A 17,648-nucleotide genomic window follows, 5' to 3' on the forward strand; every position below is an offset into this window, starting at 1 on the left:
AGCAACTTTCTAATTTACTCCTATTATCATTTTTTCTTTGTTCTCTTGCTATCTTTATTTTAAAATCAGGAATGTAAATCTTAGCAGCCAGCCCATTTTAGGTTCAGCACCATGGATAGCGCTTGCTTATTGAAGGCTTACATCTACCCACCAATAAGCAAGCATAACCCAGGTTCTCAACCAAAAATGGGCCGGCTCCTATGCATCACAACCCTGCTTTTTAAATAAATAGCAAGAGAACGAAGAAAAATTGATAATAGGAGTAAATTAGAAAGTTGCTTAAAATTTCATGCTCTGTCTTAACCATGAAAGAAAAAATTTGGGTTCAGTGTCCTTTTAATGTAGTTCAATTGTCAGCTTATTATTGTAAATGAGTTAGGATCTGTATAGGTTGAACTTGGTGGACTTTTGTCCTTTTTCAACCTTATCTACTATGTTACTATGTTTGAGAAAATTACATTTATTTTTCTAAATTATTTGAAACATGTAGCAATAATACTGTATCCGAAATAATTTCATTTGATTAGGGCTGGGTGTTTTGAAAGACTGAAGAAAAACTTTAATAATGTTGCAGATGATACTGTTCTTAATTAAAAACTAGATGCAATCGATTATTGGTCTTAAAGACGAGTGTCCAAATCCAGTCCTCAAGGGTAACAAACAGACTAGAATTTACGTTTGTCGTCATGAACATATGATTACATAATCGATGCAAAGTTCCTTTGGTTATGCTATGTGAAATTATACAGTGCAATTCTAGCCTTTTGGTGCCCTTTGATGGGTGTTTTGGACCTCTTATTTAAAATACAAGAGCTTTTTTTATGAACTTTTTGCTTTTTAATATTTTAATGCTAAATCAAGTTCCTCCACATGTTATAAATAGAGGTGTGCTCTGAACAAGCTGAGACTGGCCCATGTCGAGCAATGATTCCCCGCTGGTTCTATGATGTGACCGAAAGGAAATGCACACAGTTCACTTACGGAGGCTGTGGTGGAAACCGAAACAACTTTGACTCTGAGGAATACTGCTTGGCAGTCTGTGGCAGCGTCAGTAAGTGGACCTTTCCAACCTGTGGCAGTTTATCTTTCTGTCGCCACAGTGTCTGCTTCTCGTGTTAAACTACTTTTAAGTGTCTCAGGGTTTGACCTGGCCTGTAACTAACCACATATCAAATTATGTTCTTAACTGCTTTTTATCACAATTAGGGATGGGTGAATGTCTTTTTTTTTATATCAAAATGTTAGCACAAATGTTCCCCTTGACATTCATTCTGATCATTCTAAAAAAGGAATGCTAGCATTCTGTATATTACATTTGAATAAAGAATTCTTAAACTTAAAGAATCAACCTTTGAATGTTAGTATCTGAGTGTTACATTCAGTATAGAGAAAAAAAAATTGATATTTCTAACAAATGTGACAAAACATTTGCTCATCCCTGCTCGCAATCTCACTTATTACTGCTTTTCTGAAGAAGCATGACCAATATTCTGCTTTCTGTGTGTTGACTAATACATCATCTGTGGAGAAATACTCACTAACACAACCTTTGTAACTCTCAAAAGCTGAATATCTACCTTTTGTTTTGTGTAAAATAACCATGTGGTTTTACTTTTGTGGAATGGTTGCAACTCATTACTCAGTCCTTCCATGCATCAAAGGGGTTAAGGGTTTGAATACCAAGTGACGATTCATAGTATCTGTGATTAGTTTGGAAATGTATAAAAAAAAGCCTAATTTATTATTTAAGAAAGGTTATAAAGACATTGATAATGCCACAGAAAAAAACATCTACTGTAACTTTAAAGCCATTTCTAGATACTTAGAGATCTCAGCATTCATCATTAAGTATATAGAAATAGCATCCAGGTTAGGTTAAATAACTTCTTCACCTCTCTAGTATTTATTTATTTTTTAACCCAGATAATTATTTGATTTTATATTTTGCAAGTGATTTGATAATTTGTATTGGAATTAACTTGTTGTTGAAAAATAGGAGACTTGTAGAATTCCTTTCATAGTTTGAGAATGTTTATATTGTAGTGCAATGTGTAGAAGAGACCCCAGGTATTATTATTATCGGTTATTTGTAGAGCGCCAACAGATTCCGCAGCGCTGAGTATTGTGGCACACTGTTATAAGGTAGCTTGCCAGCTCTGTTTCACTGTAAATAAAGGTTTAAATTCAGTGTGTTCCTTTTACCGCAGTAGCAAAACATGTTTATTGCTAAAGCCTCAGAATTTCTGATCATGCTTTATAATCAGAAAAGCTTTTTCTGCTAAGAAGGCTTCAACACACTCATTGCCCCTTTCAATGTTCTGATTGGTGAACAAAAGCTAAAAGGGTTAAGATAAATATTAGCACAGTTATCCATTATAGAAAAAGTCCTCTTGTCTTCAAAAGATCTGCACATTACTTTTAACACTTACATTGCTTTCCCCCTAAAGTATTTCATTCCTGCAAACGGATTATGGGGAAAGAGCTTGTGGATATGGATTTGGAATATGTCTATCTGAATTTTGAAATTCTGTTCCCCTTGACATTCATTCTGCTATTTTCAAATATCTCTTTAGAATGGAAATTAACATTTCAATATTTTATGTTAACTTTAAATTTAGCTTTCAAATATTATATTACATTGGTGCCAACAGCAATGCACTGACGTGTATAAGAATTAACATTGTTACATTTAATATTTAAAGGTTATCACTGTTATTCCACAAGCTGCTGCTTGCTGTCACATACTAAATTCTTCCCAAGGGCATTGAGGTGATGACAATATCTAGTTCCACTTGATTTGATTTAATACTATCTGGAATAAATATATCATAGATTTAGTATCACTATATCTTGGCTCACTCTAGAATACAAATTAAGAACCCACTCCTCTTGGGTGGATACACAGGACCCGATACTCATCAACTTGGCCTTTATTTCACTAGAGAAAATGAGTTACATTTTAGGTCAAATAGCTATTGTTTGTCAGTGAGGGTCAACCTTCTAAAACTTAGGGTCCACAGATCAATATTTTGTTTTAAGGGCAGCAAATAAATAAAATATTTCCTACAAAATGTCTAGTGGTGCAGGGCCATATTTAGTTATGGTTGTAGAGTAAAGTTATCTTACCCACTCACCAGAAACCCCCAAAGAACACATTTTTATTTCCACTTTTTCTTGGAGCCACAAAAAAACTATGGTGTACATTCTTAGTTTGGCTATTACCCACGGGTCACAAAAAAAAACTAGTGCAGAGTGCCACATGTAGCCCTAGTTTAAGAGATACACTGTTTAAAATGAAGTATCACATTTCCTAATTGTGCTGCAGTGTAAGGATGGTCTCTTAGAAGTTCGGTTCGGTTGTCACTATTTAAATATGTGATATAGAAAGAGGGATCACACTTCTCAAATTGCCTTTCCCTTTAATTCACTGCTGATATATTTGCTTTTTATTCACTTCTTTACCCCACTTTAAATGACCTGCTACACAGTGATTTGTTACATCAGTGCAGAAAGCCATTTGCATCTGCCTCTATTTTACCAAAGCAGATAAAATAAGAGAACCCTACTAAAGAGATGGTTTTAAAGGATTTGCCAAGGATAACTTTTGTTAATGAAATAACCATGGTAAAATGTTTAATATTTTTTTTTTGTCTGTTTGTTTTTTTGTTTGTTTTTTACCCTGACCTTATGCACAACAGTGCCTAATTGCTGAAATTATGCAAACGTAACATTTGGTTTAAGTTGTTACGTAAAAATATTTTGAATGCAAAGTCGTCTGGATGGACCATATATTAGGAACAGAATACAATTTAACTTTAGCAACCTGACAACATAGGCACTCATCCAGAACCCCAGAAACTGTAATTATTAAATTCTCATTTGACAATGTGTAAAAAAATATAAAATTAAGATTGTTGGAGCATTTTTCATTTTGATGTCCGTTTTTAAAAATGTCTTATTTCCCAAATCTCTCATCATTTTGCGGGTGGGGGTCTCTGCCTTTTCCTGCTATTGTAAAAACCACTTAAAACATGAATATTTCTCTTGTTAAGTGTATCCAGTCCACGGATCATCCATTACTTATGGGATATTAACTCCTCCCCAACAGGAAGTGCAAGAGGATTCACCCAGCAGAGCTGCTATATAGCTCCTCCCCTAACTGCCATTACCAGTCATTCTCTTGCACCCAACGAATAGATAGGATGTGTGAGAGGACTTTGGTGATTATACTTAGTTTCATACCTTCAATCAAAAGTTTGTTATTTTATAATAGCACCGGAGTGTGTTATTCCTTCTCTGGTAGAATTTGAAGAAGAATCTACCTGAGTTTTTCTATGATTTTAGCCGGAGTAGTTAAGATCATATTGCTGTTTCTCGGCCATCTGAGGAGAGGTAAACTTCAGATCAGGGGACAGCGGGCAGATTAATCTGCAAAGAGGTATGTAGCAGCTTATTATTTTCTGACAATGGAATTGATGAGAAAATTCTGCAATACCGATATAATGTAAACTCAGCCTTAAATGCAGTAGCAGCAACTGGTATCAGGCTGTCATGTATGTATATTTTACACTTCAGTATTCTGGGGAATGGCACTTCACTTGAATTATACTGTATGCATAAAACTTTAGCCTAATTTGCAGGGACTAGCAACAGGCTTTTTAATAACACTCAATTTATTAATGTTAAACGTTTTTTGCTGGCATGTAAAATCGTTTAATTTTCTGAGGTACTGGGTGAAAAAATGTTTTGGGCACTATTTTTTTCCACTTGGCAGTCGTTTTATTTAATTTATGACAGTTTACTGATCTCTCTCACTGTTATGTGTGAGGGGGAGGGACCTTTTTTGGTGCTTTTGCTACGCATCAAAAAATTCAGTCAGAAGTTTATTGTCTTCCCTGCATGATCCGGTTCATCTCTACAGAACTCAGGGGTCTTCAAAACTTGTTTTGAGGGAGGTAATCACTCACAGCAGAGCTGTGAGATTGTAGTTGACTGTGATAAAAAAAACGTTTATTTCTGTATTTTTTTTTTATTTTTTTTTTCTGCTATCAGGGTTAGTTATCCTTTGCTAATGGGAGCAATCCTTTGCTAAAATTGTGTTTTTTACAAAGATTTGATGCTATAACTTTTCAGTTTATTAATTTTCAACTGTCATAACTTTTTCTGTGCTTCTTATAGGCACAGTACGTTTTCATATTATAGTAAATTACTTGAAAAGTATTTCCAAGTTGCTAGTTTATTTGCTAGTGTGTTAAACATGTCTGATTCAGAGGAAGATATCTGTGCTATATGTGCTAAAGCCAAAGTGGAGCCCAATAGAAATTTATGTACTAACTGTATTGATGCTACTTTAAATAAAAGTCAATCTGTACAAATTGAACATATTTCACCAAACAACGAGGGGAGAGTTATGCCGACTAACTCGCCTCACGTGTCAGTACCTGCATCTCCCGCTCGGGAGGTGCGTGATATTGTAGCGCCGAGTACATCTGGGCGGCCATTACAAATCACATTACAGGATATGGCTACTGTTATGACTGAAGTTTTGGCTAAATTACCAGAACTAAGAGGTAAGCGTGATCACTCTGGGGTGAGAACAGAGTGCGCTGATAATATTAGGGCCATGTCAGACACTGCGTCACAATTTGCAGAACATGAGGACGGAGAGCTTCATTCTGCGGGTGACGGTTCTGATCCAAACAAACTGGATTTAGATATTTAAAATTTTAAATTTAAGCTGGAAAACCTCCGTGTATTACTAGGGGAGGTGTTAGCGGCTCTGAATGATTGTAACACAGTTGCAATACCAGAGAAAATGTGTAGGTTGGATAAATATTTTGCGGTACCGGCGAGTACTGACGTTTTTCCTATACCTAAGAGACTTACTGAAATTGTTACTAAGGAGTGGGATAGACCCGGTGTGCCGTTCTCACCCCCTCCGATATTTAGAAAGATGTTTCCAATAGACGCCACCACACGGGACTTATGGCAAACGGTCCCTAAGGTGGAGGGAGCAGTTTCTACTTTAGCTAAGCGTACCACTATCCCGGTGGAGGATAGCTGTGCCTTTTCAGATCCAATGGATAAAAAGTTAGAGGGTTACCTTAAGAAAATGTTTGTTCAACAAGGTTTTATATTGCAACCTCTTGCATGCATTGCGCCTGTCACGGCTGCAGCAGCATTTTGGTTTGAGTCTCTGGAAGAGACACTTGAATCAGCTCCATTAGATGAGATTACACACAAGCTTAAAGCCCTTAAGTTAGCTAACTCATTTATTTCAGATGCCGTAGTACATTTAACTAAACTTACGGCTAAGAATTCCGGATTCGCCATTCAGGCACGCAGAGCACTGTGGCTAAAATCCTGGTCAGCTGACGTTACTTCTAAATCTAAATTGCTTAATATACCTTTCAAAGGGCAGACCTTATTCGGGCCCGGGTTGAAAGAAATTATCGCTGACATTACAGGAGGTAAAGGCCATGCCCTGCCTCAAGACAGAGCCAAACCTAAGGCTAGACAGTCTAATTTTCGTTCCTTTCGTTCCTTTCGTAATTTCAAAGCAGGAGCAGCATCAACTTCCTCTGCACCAAAACAGGAAGGAGCTGTTGCTCGCTACAGACAAGGCTGGAGACCTAACCAGTCCTGGAACAAGGGCAAGCAGGCCAGGAAACCTGCTGCTGCCCCTAAGACAGCATGAATCGAGGGCCCCCGATCCGGGAACGGATCTAGTGGGGGGCAGACTTTCTCTCTTCGCCCAGGCTTGGGCAAGAGATGTCCAGGATCCCTGGGCGTTAGAGATCATATCTCAGGGATACCTTCTAGACTTCAAATTCTCTCCCCCAAGAGGGAGATTTCATCTGTCAAGGTTGTCAACAAACCAAATAAAGAAAGAGGCGTTTCTACGCTGCGTACAAGATCTTTTATTAATGGGAGTGATCCATCCGGTTCCGCGGTCGGAACAAGGACAAGGGTTTTACTCAAATCTGTTTGTGGTTCCCAAAAAAGAGGGAACTTTCAGGCCTATCTTGGATTTAAAGATCCTAAACAAATTCCTAAGAGTTCCATCGTTCAAAATGGAAACTATTCGGACAATTTTACCCATGATCCAAAAGGGTCAGTACATGACCACAGTGGATTTAAAGGATGCTTACCTTCACATACCGATTCACAAAGATCATTACCGGTATCTAAGGTTTGCCTTTCTAGACAGGCATTACCATTCGGATTGGCTACGGCTCCGAGAATCTTCACAAAGGTTCTGTGTGCTCTTCTGGCGGTACTAAGACCGCGAGGAATTGCGGTAGCTCCGTACCTAGACGACATTCTGATACAAGCTTCAAGCTTTCAAACTGCCAAGTCTCATACAGAGTTAGTACTGGCATTTCTAAGGTCGCATGGATGGAAGGTGAACGAAAAGAAGAGTTCTCTCTTTCCACTCACAAGAGTTCCCTTCTTGGGGACTCTTATAGATTCTGTAGAAATGAAGATTTACCTGACAGAAGACAGGTTAACAAAGCTTCAAAATGCATGCCGTGTCCTTCATTCCATTCAACACCCGTCAGTAGCTCAATGCATGGAGGTGATCGGCTTAATGGTAGCAGCAATGGACATAGTACCCTTTGCACGTCTACATCTCAGACCGCTGCAATTGTGCATGCCAAGTCAGTGGAATGGGGATTACTCAGACTTGTCCCCTACTCTGAATCTGGATCAAGAGACCAGAAATTCTCTTCAATGGTGGCTTTCTCGGCCACATCTGTCCAGGGGGATGCCATTCAGCAGGCCGGACTGGACAATTGTAACAACAGACGCCAGCCTACTAGGTTGGGGCGCTGTCTGGAATTCTCTGAAGGCTCAGGGACAATGGAATCAGGAGGAGAGTCTCCTACCAATAAACATTCTGGAATTGAGAGCAGTTCTCAATGCCCTTCTGGCTTGGCCCCAGTTAACAACTCGGGGGTTCATCAGGTTTCAGTCAGACAACATCAACAAGAAGCTCCCTAGCAATGATGGAAGTATCAAAGATAATTCGCTGGGCAGAGTCTCACTCTTGCCACCTGTCAGCAATCCACATCCCGGGAGTGGAGAACTGGGAGGCGGATTTCTTAAGTCGTCAGACTTTTCATCCGTGGGAGTGGGAACTTCATCCGGAGGTCTTTGCCCAAATACTTCGACGTTGGGGCAAACCAGAGATAGATCTCATGGCGTCTCGACAGAACGCCAAGCTTCCTCGTTACGGGTCCAGATCCAGGGATCCGGGAGCGGTTCTGATAGATGCTTTGACAGCACCTTGGACCTTCGGGATGGCTTATGTGTTTCCACCCTTCCCGATGCTTCCTCGATTGATTGCCAGAATCAAACAGGAGAGAGCATCAGTGATTCTAATAACGCCTGCATGGCCACGCAGGACTTGGTATGCAGATCTAGTGGACATGTCATCCTGTCCACCTTGGTCGCTAACTCTGAAACAGGACCTTCTGATCCAGGGTCCCTTCAAACATCAAAATCTAATTTCTCTGAAGCTGACTGCTTGGAAATTGAACGCTTGATTTTATCAAAACGTGGTTTTTCTGAGTCAGTTATTGATACCTTAATACAGGCTAGGAAGCCTGTTACCAGAAAGATTTACCATAAAATATGGCGCAAATACTTATATTGGTGCGAATCCATGAGTTACTCATGGAGTAAGGTTAGGATTCCGAGGATATTGTCTTTTCTACAAGAAGGTTTAGAAAAGGGTTTATCCGCTAGTTCCTTAAAGGGACAGATTTCAGCTCTGTCCATTCTTTTACACAAACGTCTGTCAGAAGTTCCGGACGTTCAAGCTTTTTGTCAGGCTTTAGCTAGGATCAAGCCTGTGTTTAAAACTGTTGCTCCACCATGGAGTTTGAACTTAGTTCTTAATGTTTTACAGGGGGTTCCGTTTGAACCCCTTCATTCCATTGATATCAAGTTGTTATCTTGGAAAGTTCTGTTTTTAATGGCGATTTCCTCGGCTCGAAGAGTCTCTGAGTTATCTGCCTTACATTGTGATTCTCCTTATCTGATTTTTCATTCAGACAAGGTAGTTCTGCGTACTAAACCTGGGTTCCTACCTAAGGTGGTCACTAACAGGAATATCAATCAAGAGATTGTGGTTACATCTTTGTGTCCTAATCCTTCTTCGAAAAAGGAACGTCTGCTACACAATCTAGATGTAGTCCGTGCCCTGAAATTTTATCTACAGGCAACTAAGGATTTTCGACAAACGTCTTCCCTGTTTGTCGTTTATTCTGGTCAGAGGAGAGGTCAAAAAGCTTCGGCTACCTCTCTCTCCTTTTGGCTTCGTAGCATAATACGGTTAGCCTATGAGACTGCTGGACAGCAGCCTCCTGAAAGAATTACAGCACATTCTACTAGAGCTCTGGCTTCCACTTGGGCCTTTAAGAATGAGGCTTCTGTTGAACAGATTTGCAAGGCTGCAACTTGGTCTTCTCTTCATACTTTTGCTTCTTCGGAGGCTGTTTTTGGGAGAAAGGTTCTTCAGGCAGTGGTTCCTTCCGTATAAACAGCCTGCCTGTCCCTCCCGTCATCTGTGTACTTTAGCTTTGGTATTGGTATCCCATAAGTAATGGATGATCCGTGGACTGGATACACTTAACAAGAGAAAACATAATTTATGCTTACCTGATAAATTTATTTCTCTTGTAGTGTATCCAGTCCACGGCCCGCCCTGTCACTTTAAGGCAGGTAATTTTTCCATTAAACTACAGTCACCACTGTACCCTATGGTTTTCCTTTCTCTGCATGTTTTCGGTCGAATGACTGGTAATGGCAGTTAGGGGAGGAGCTATATAGCAGCTCTGCTGGGTGAATCCTCTTGCACTTCCTGTTGGGGAGGAGTTAATATCCCATAAGTAATGGATGATCCGTGGACTGGATACACTACAAGAGAAATAAATTTATCAGGTAAGCATAAATTATGTTTTTAGCTATTACAAATGGGTTGTGCTGTCTGAAAAGCTTCAAAAGCCATCGCTGTATAAGATGGCAGTTCCTAGTGTAGATCAAAGTAAAAATAATTAAGGAAATAAATATTTTTCATTGCATTTAAATGGAAATTCTAGTGGAAAAAATAAAATTCTCTATTTTGTACTTATTAATCATTACAATTTAAAAAAAAAAATTAAAAGTTACCTTCTGTGCGGTGTATTTAACTCTTTCACTCTTCTTTGCTGCAACACTGCAGATATTACGTATATGTTCTTAATTAACCTCAGGAGAGGTTCTCAGATAATCTGCAAAACAATGCATATTTTATTAACCGTAACCAGTGGTGTCCCTAGGCCCACTGGTGATTTGTAGGTGAGGTGTGGGTGGGAGGGCAAGACTGGGCGTGCCGCAGGGGCCCAGCATGTCATGGGCAAGACTGGGCCTGCCAAAGGCAGGGCAAGTTGGAGCTGCCACAGTGCCTGGGCAAGAGTAGTTGTGGAAAACCACTGTGGGGGCCTAGTGCTTCTCCTGGCAAAGCCACTGACAGTGACCATGACAAACTTTTTTTTTTTTTTTTGGCTGAATAAAATATCCCTTAAATTTCCTAAAAAAAGTCTGGCATTTTAACAATTTATTTTCTATGAATACGATATTGTTAACCTCTAATACATAATTAACACATTTTTAATCTATCTAATTTTGAACATGCTTGATCATAATTTAATATCATTTGCGTGACAAGCAATTGTAACTGAGCATTAATTTGTAAAGAGATTTATTTCCAAGAAAAGCATGATAAATACCTACCTTATGAGAATGTAGATTTTTAATTATTTCTATGTTAATTAGTTACAGTAACATTTAACTACTATGTTAATAATTGTTGTTTAAACTTTAAAGGGACATTAATCACTAAAAAAATTTTATAAGCATAGTATTGAGATTATTCTCTGTCTCCCTCTAGTCACGGCTGGCACCATTTTGAAATCCTGTTCCAGACCTGTATGCACATGTGTAGCAACTCTCCTTCAGATACCTGCAGTGTTGAAATGTATTTAGTGTTTAATTTCCCGTTAAGGGCTAGATTATAAATGAAGGTGCTATTTTGCGCTCTCGCTCGTGTGTTAACTTTGCTAATTGAAAGTAAAAAGTTTGTTGTCTCACAGCGTTAGAATTGCAGCTCGGGGAATTAAGGGACTGCTGAGCCATCCGCCTCTGGGGGTCCTGTCCTCCAAGAAGTGAGTTCCCTACCAAATCATACTTCTGCACATGCGGGTAACCCAGTTTATGGTTCCTCCATGCAGGGTGGCGTGTTTCCCCTGGAGGTTGCAGCACATTTTCGCTTCCACATAATGTTGGTGATTGTTCGTCTGCAGAGTCCAGACGTTTATTTAAGAATGTGCTCGTGCCCTATTATCCCGGGCCTTCTGCCTTGGGGAGGGCCTCTACAGTTCCCCGCGGGGGTATCTGTCCCTTAGTGTTGTGCCTTTTGTTACAGGATTGCGCACCTTCGCTTGTTGCTCAGACATGTTTTTCAGTTATTGAATGACCCTATCGTTACCAGTTACAAGGATTTTCAGTCTGATAATTTGAATGGTGCACCACATTAGACATGTAGGGATGAAGTAATCTCCTGATTGTTATTTGTTTGAGTTCTTTTCCAGTTTTGTAAGATAGGACTCCGTTTGGCTGGTCCTGCGGGTAGGCCTGTGTCTTTTGGGCGTTAAGCTCCGGGTTGCCTTATATTTTATTTATATCTGATGGGATGTCTTTTATTTGTTTTTGTTCCTTCTGAACCTTTGGAAGTTGTTTTGGACATGTTAGTCCTATGTTAAAAATGTTTCCCCTTCGAGGGAGAATTTACGCATTGCCGGTTGGGACCCTAGGTGCAGGCTGGTCCTGTCTGGTTTGTTCGGTCTTGCGGATGTTCAGACACGTGGCGCTTTTCTGCTCGGCTGATTTGGTAGAAGCGCTGAGTGCTCAGGTTATCATTGTTTTTCATGTTCAACTATGCATTCGAGAGGAACTGTGGGTCCGTGAGGCGAGAAGGATTGTTTCAGTCCTTATAGCCTTCAGTATAGATGGCCGGGCAGGGGAGTTTCCCGCTGCGTCACTCTATCTGATATCTGATTTCATCAGAACCTAGAGCCTCCCCCATGTGGTGGAGGGATTGGAGGGCTTAACGTCCCTTACCGCAGTTGAGCGGTTTGGCCTTCATTTTTTAGGCCTCTGGATTGTCCTTTTGGGCTTGATCCAACAGCTTGTACAGGATAGCTGTCTAGCATGCGGAAGGTTTGCAGTTTGAAACCAGTTGCAGCTCTTCACACCTTGCAGGTATATGCGTAAGCTTTTTATAGTGTTTCTAGATGCAGCTTTTACTCTTTGCCATGTACTGTCTGTGAGTTATAAGAGACCTTTGGGTCTTCTTCCATTATCTCCAGGTGAGTTGGATCTCCTTTTATGGATCTGTGTTTCTGGGTGATGGTTGTTCCCTGCGGGGACTTCATTTAGCTTGGGGTTTCCGGAGCTGGGTAGGCTTAGTGCCTTATCTCTTCCTTGTGTCCTCTGCTTGAGCGGAGGTGATAGGGAGACTAGTCCTGCTGGTAGGATTTTTTTGACCTCGAGGTATCCCTTTATTGTCCTGAGGCTTTGAGAAGTATCTTCATACGACTTATAGCCTTGCTCCTTGGAGTGTTGGACTTTAGATAGGGGTAGCTGCACCCAGGTGGTAAATCGCCATAGAACAGGCTAATGGTATTGAGCCAGTTGTTCGTTCCTGTGAGTGCACTTCTCTCTGTATGTATTTAGTCTCCCTATGGGAAAAAGGGGCAACCAGACGTGGACTCCTTGCTCAGTGTGCTTAGAGGAATATGGCTACACCTCACTGACGAGGCCCAATGAAGGCCGAAAAAATCATCTGGGGTTGCTGTGTTCCTTGTTCAGAGAGGAATTGCCTGGTATTTCGGTGCTGAACTGACTGTAATAAGCGGAATCAGACTGATATACTACAGGAAAGTTCTACTCTGTGAAAAGCATTACTGAGCTAAAAAACTGCACCCAGGTGGTAAATCGCCATAGAACAGGCTAACAATGGTATTGAGCCATTTGTTCGTTCCTGTGAGTGCACTTTTCTCTCTGTATGTATTTAGTCTCTCTATGGGAAAAAGGGGCAACCAGATGTGGACTCCTTGCTCAGTGTTGCTTAGAGGAATATGGCTACACCTCACTGATGAGGCCCAATGAAGGCTGAAGCGATCGTCTGGGGTTGCTGTGTTCCTTGTTCAGAGAGGAATTGCCTGGTATTTCGGCATTGGACTGAACGTAATAGGCGGGATCAGGCTAATATACTACTTGCTTGGCAAGCTATTGGTAGGGGAGTCCTTTTCTAGGACATCTGTGTTGGGATTTTATCTTCCCATTAGCCGGTGCCTTCGGGCATTGAGGAATTGTTGCCCTTCCGGCATCATCCCTTTTCTTTAGGGAATATTCTCCTCCCTATGGAGATGGAGTCCTTGCTTGGGGCTTCTCCTGGATGGGAGGTGGAAAGGTGGGATTGGTTCCCCCTGGGGTCTTGCTGGCACCATTTATTTGGATAGATCCTTCGGTCTATGGCCTTGTTGTCTGTTTTCAGAGTCGGGTTGTACTTGTACTCTGTGGGGATGACTGTGCTAGCCTTATGCTCATTGCTGTACCTGTTTTGGGTCACAGTCTCCTCTGGATGTGTGAGCTTGGTGAGTCTATCCTGGTAGCTCAGTCTGCTATGGTATAGATTTTCCTTTCACCTTGCTCCATTGTTTCAGAAAAGAGTTTACTCTTCCTTCGGGTTCTGAGGGTATACTCTGCTTCTCGGGGGGCCTCGATTGAGGTTTTGTGTTAACTTTTTTAGGGACCTGTGTGTAGGTCTGGCGACTTAGGTTGCCTGGAGCATGCCCTCTGTCCGGGGGTTGCTTTTGCGGTCTGTTTCTTGCTTGACTGCTTCTTCCTCGCAAGTACCCTATGTGCCATCCTGTTATGGACTCTGGGTTTTTCACCTGGGTGTATTACACACTTTTTCATGGTCATATGCCTTGGTATTCTATGGTCAGACACTGGGAGGACTTTGCCTCTTCAGTTGCATTCCGTGATTGCAGGATATTGGAGAGACTTCTCTTCTGTCTCTGTGCCTGGTCTTATGCCGGGTTTAGCTTGATATAGGCGTGGCCTCCTTTCCTTGTTTGGGTCCCTTTGGGTCTCTGTGAGCTGGGCTCACTCTTGGAGGTGTTCTTTTTTGTATTAGGGGACCTTTCGGTTTCCTCGGTTCTCCTTTGCCTTGTCCCCTTGGGGGTTTCAACTGTGTCCCCTTCATTTGTGGGGGTTGAGTGGTGGGGGACTGTTTGTTGGGCGATGGTGTCTCCTGGAGGACTGTTGGCTCAAGCGAGTCCGTTTGCGGTCTCTAGTTTGGCTTCTGGACTAACTGCGAGTCAGTGTCATTGAGGCTTTTTCTCTTAAAGTTTTCTCGGCTTCGGACGAAGCAAGGTTTTTTATTGGATAGAGGTTCAGACCTGGTGCCCTCAGTATGGGCCGCCTATTGTACCCTCCCATCTTGGCATTCAGTTTCCTCAAACGTTTTCCCAAAAGTAATGAATGCAGCTGTGGACCCTTTCCATTTAAGAAGAAAAACATAAATTATGCTTACCTAATAATTTCCTTTTCTTCTGATGGAAAGATACCACAGCTCCCCACCCTTAATTTTTTGTGGGGCATCCTTTTATATTTTTCTGGTACCTTTCACCCTGATATTTCTTCTACTGTCCCTTGGCTGGGGTGCCTCGTCCTGGTGGCCAGGTTCTTATTTCCCAAAAGTAATGAATGCAGCTGTGGATTCTTTCCATCAGAAGAAAAGGAAATGATCAGGTAAGCATAATTAGTTTTTTTGAGAAATAAAGATCGTTTATTTTCTGTGTCCTGCTGTCATTAGCTTAAGCTATGGAGGATTCTGAGATATTAGAGGGTACTGCCGCTATTCCAAATAGTAATCCCTTTTTATATTGTGAGGAGGCATGGTATGCCCGTCCTCTCAACTATGTTCCACATGCCTTGACAACGTTATTCGGTCAAAGAAGGTTAACCCTTTTAGTACCACTGAGCCGTCCACCTCTGAGGACTCGCCATCCCGTGAGGTGCGTACCCAACATTCATCTCCTACACACGCAGCTTCCCTGCTGAAGTGCTGGTCTGCGGATATGACTTCTAAGTCCAGACTTTTTTCTCTCCCTTTTAAGGGAAAGATTAGGATCAGACCTGTGTTTAGATCTAAGGCTCCTCCTTGGAGTCTAAATCTTGTTCTTAAGGTTTTGCAATGTACTCCGTTTGAGCCTATGCATGAAATTGACATTAAATTGTTGTCCTGGAAGGTTCTTCTTCTACTGGCTATTGCTTCTGCGTGCAGAGTATCTGAGATTGCTGCCTTGCTCTGTTAGCCTCCTTATCTGGTGTTCCATTCTAATAAGGCTGTCCTACGTACAAAGTTTTTTTTCCTAAGGTCGTGTCAGACCGCAACATCAATCAAGAAATTGTGGTTCCTTCCTTGTGTCCCAATCCTCCTTCTTTAAAGGAACGTTTGCTTCATAATTTGGACGTGGTTCGCGCCTTGAAGTTGTATCTTCAGGCTACTAAGGATTTTAGACAAACTTCTTCCTTGTTTGTTGTCTATTTTGGGAAGCGTAAGGGTCAAAAGGTCTCTTCGACTTCCTTATCTTTTTGGTTAAGGAGCGTTATCCGCTTTGCTTAGGAGACAGCGGGACATAAACCTCCTCATTCTACTAGAGAATAGTGATGTCGCGAACCTAAAAATTTCGGTTCGCGAACGGCGGACTCGAACTTCCGCAACTGTTCGCGAACCGGGCGAACCACCATAGACTTCAATAGGCAGGCGAACTTTAAAACCAACAGAGACTCTTTCTGGCCACAATAGTGATGGAAAAGTTGTTTCAAGGGGACTAACACCTGGACTGTGGCATGCCGGAGGGGGATCCATGGCAAAACTCCCACGGAAAATTACATAGTTGATGCAGAGTCTGGTTTTAATCCATAAAGGGCATAAATCACCTAACATTCCTAAATTGTTTGGAATAATAGCAGACTGATGTAAAAGTCTTTTTTTTTTAAAAGTTACACTAATGTTACAACAGATATGAGTGGTGGCACTGAGGATGCAAGTAGGCACAGTATATGCTGTGAGCCTGACACACAGGCTGGCACTAGTGGCAGGCTGGCCTGGCAACTAAAATTAAATAACACTAGAAGACTGATGTAAAAGTTTTTTTTTTTTTAAAGTTACACTAATGTTACACCAGATATGAGTGGTGGCACTGAGGATGGAAGTAGGCACAGTATATGCTGGGAGCCTGACACACAGGCTGGCACTAGTGGCAGGCTGGCCTGGCAACTAAAATTAAATAACACTAGCAGACTGATGTAATAGTTTTTTTAAAAAAAGATTTACACTAATGTTACACCAGATATGAGTGGTGGCACTGAGGCTGGCAGTGGCAGGCTGGTCTGGCAACTGAAATTAGATTACACTAGCACACTAATGTAAAAGGTTTTTTTTTTTAAATTTACACTTATATTACACCAGATATGAGTGGTGGAAAACAGAGCAATTAGGCACAGTATATGCTGTGGGCCTGACACACAGGCCTGCTGGAAAATTAAATTAGATTACACTAGCAAACTGATGTAAAAGTTTTTTTTTTTTTATTATTTACACTAATGTTACACCAAATATGAGTGGTGGCAGTGAGCAAGTAGGCACAGTATATGCTGTGAGCCTCACACACAGGCTGACAGGCAGGTAAATGCAATTAGATTACAAAAAAAAACAAAAAAAAAACGACTGAAGTTCTAGCCCTAAAAAGGGCTTTTTGGGCTGAAGTTCTAGCCCTAAAAAGGGCTTTTTGGGGTGCTGTCCTTACAGCAGAGATCAGATGAGTCCTTCAGGACTGTAGTGGACACTGAATACACTAGCCTAGCTATCTATTTCCCTATAAATTCACCAGCAGCAGCACTATCACTCCTCTCACTAAGAATGCAGGATCATAATGAATCTAAAATGGCTGCTGCCCAGGAGCTGGGAGGGCCTGGAAGGGAGTGTTTGCTGCTGATTGGCTGAAATGTGTCTGCAGACTGTGAGATACAGGGTCAAAGTTTACTCAATGATGACGAATAGGGGGCGGATCGAACATCGCATATGTTCGCCTGCCGCGGCGAACGCGAACAAGCTAAAATCGCCGGGAACTGTTCTCCGGCGAACTGTTCGCAACATCACTACTAGAGAAGTGGCTTCCTCTTCGGCCTTTAAGAACGAGGCCTCTATGTATCAGATTTGTAAGGCGGCTACCTGGTCCTCCTTACATACTTTTTCTAAGGTTACAAGTTTGATGTTTTTGCTTCGGCTGAAGCAGCTTTCGGGAGAAAGGTTTTGCAGGCTGTGGTGCCCTCAGATAAGGGTCCACCTGGGTCCACCTCTCTTTTTGTCCCTCCCGTTATCATTCAGTGTCCTCTAGAGCTTGGGTATAAGTTTCCCAACAGTAAGGAATGATGCCGTGGACTCTCCTTATATTAAGAAGAAAAACATAAATTATGCTTACCAGATAATTTAATTTCCTTCTGTTTGAGAGTCCACGGCCCCCGCC

The 17,648-nt window shown here is 41.5% G+C and overlaps 1 protein-coding gene across 4 annotated transcripts in view; it reads left to right on the top strand.

The window, feature by feature from the left end:
* Nucleotides 1–17,648, top strand: part of APP (amyloid beta precursor protein) — a 542,079-nt gene that overhangs the window by 388,064 nt on the left and 136,367 nt on the right. For 2 of the 4 annotated variants that reach the window (XM_053706000.1, XM_053705999.1), the window contains exon 7: nt 884–1,051. The exons of the other annotated variants lie outside the window; for them this stretch is intronic. In XM_053706000.1, coding sequence (XP_053561975.1) covers nt 884–1,051 — 168 coding nt within the window. The remainder of the gene's footprint in view (nt 1–883; nt 1,052–17,648) is intronic. 4 annotated transcript variants of the gene reach the window in all.

Source organism: Bombina bombina, chromosome 3 (assembly GCF_027579735.1).
Source record: "Bombina bombina isolate aBomBom1 chromosome 3, aBomBom1.pri, whole genome shotgun sequence".
NCBI classification, from domain to species: domain Eukaryota; kingdom Metazoa; phylum Chordata; class Amphibia; order Anura; family Bombinatoridae; genus Bombina; species Bombina bombina.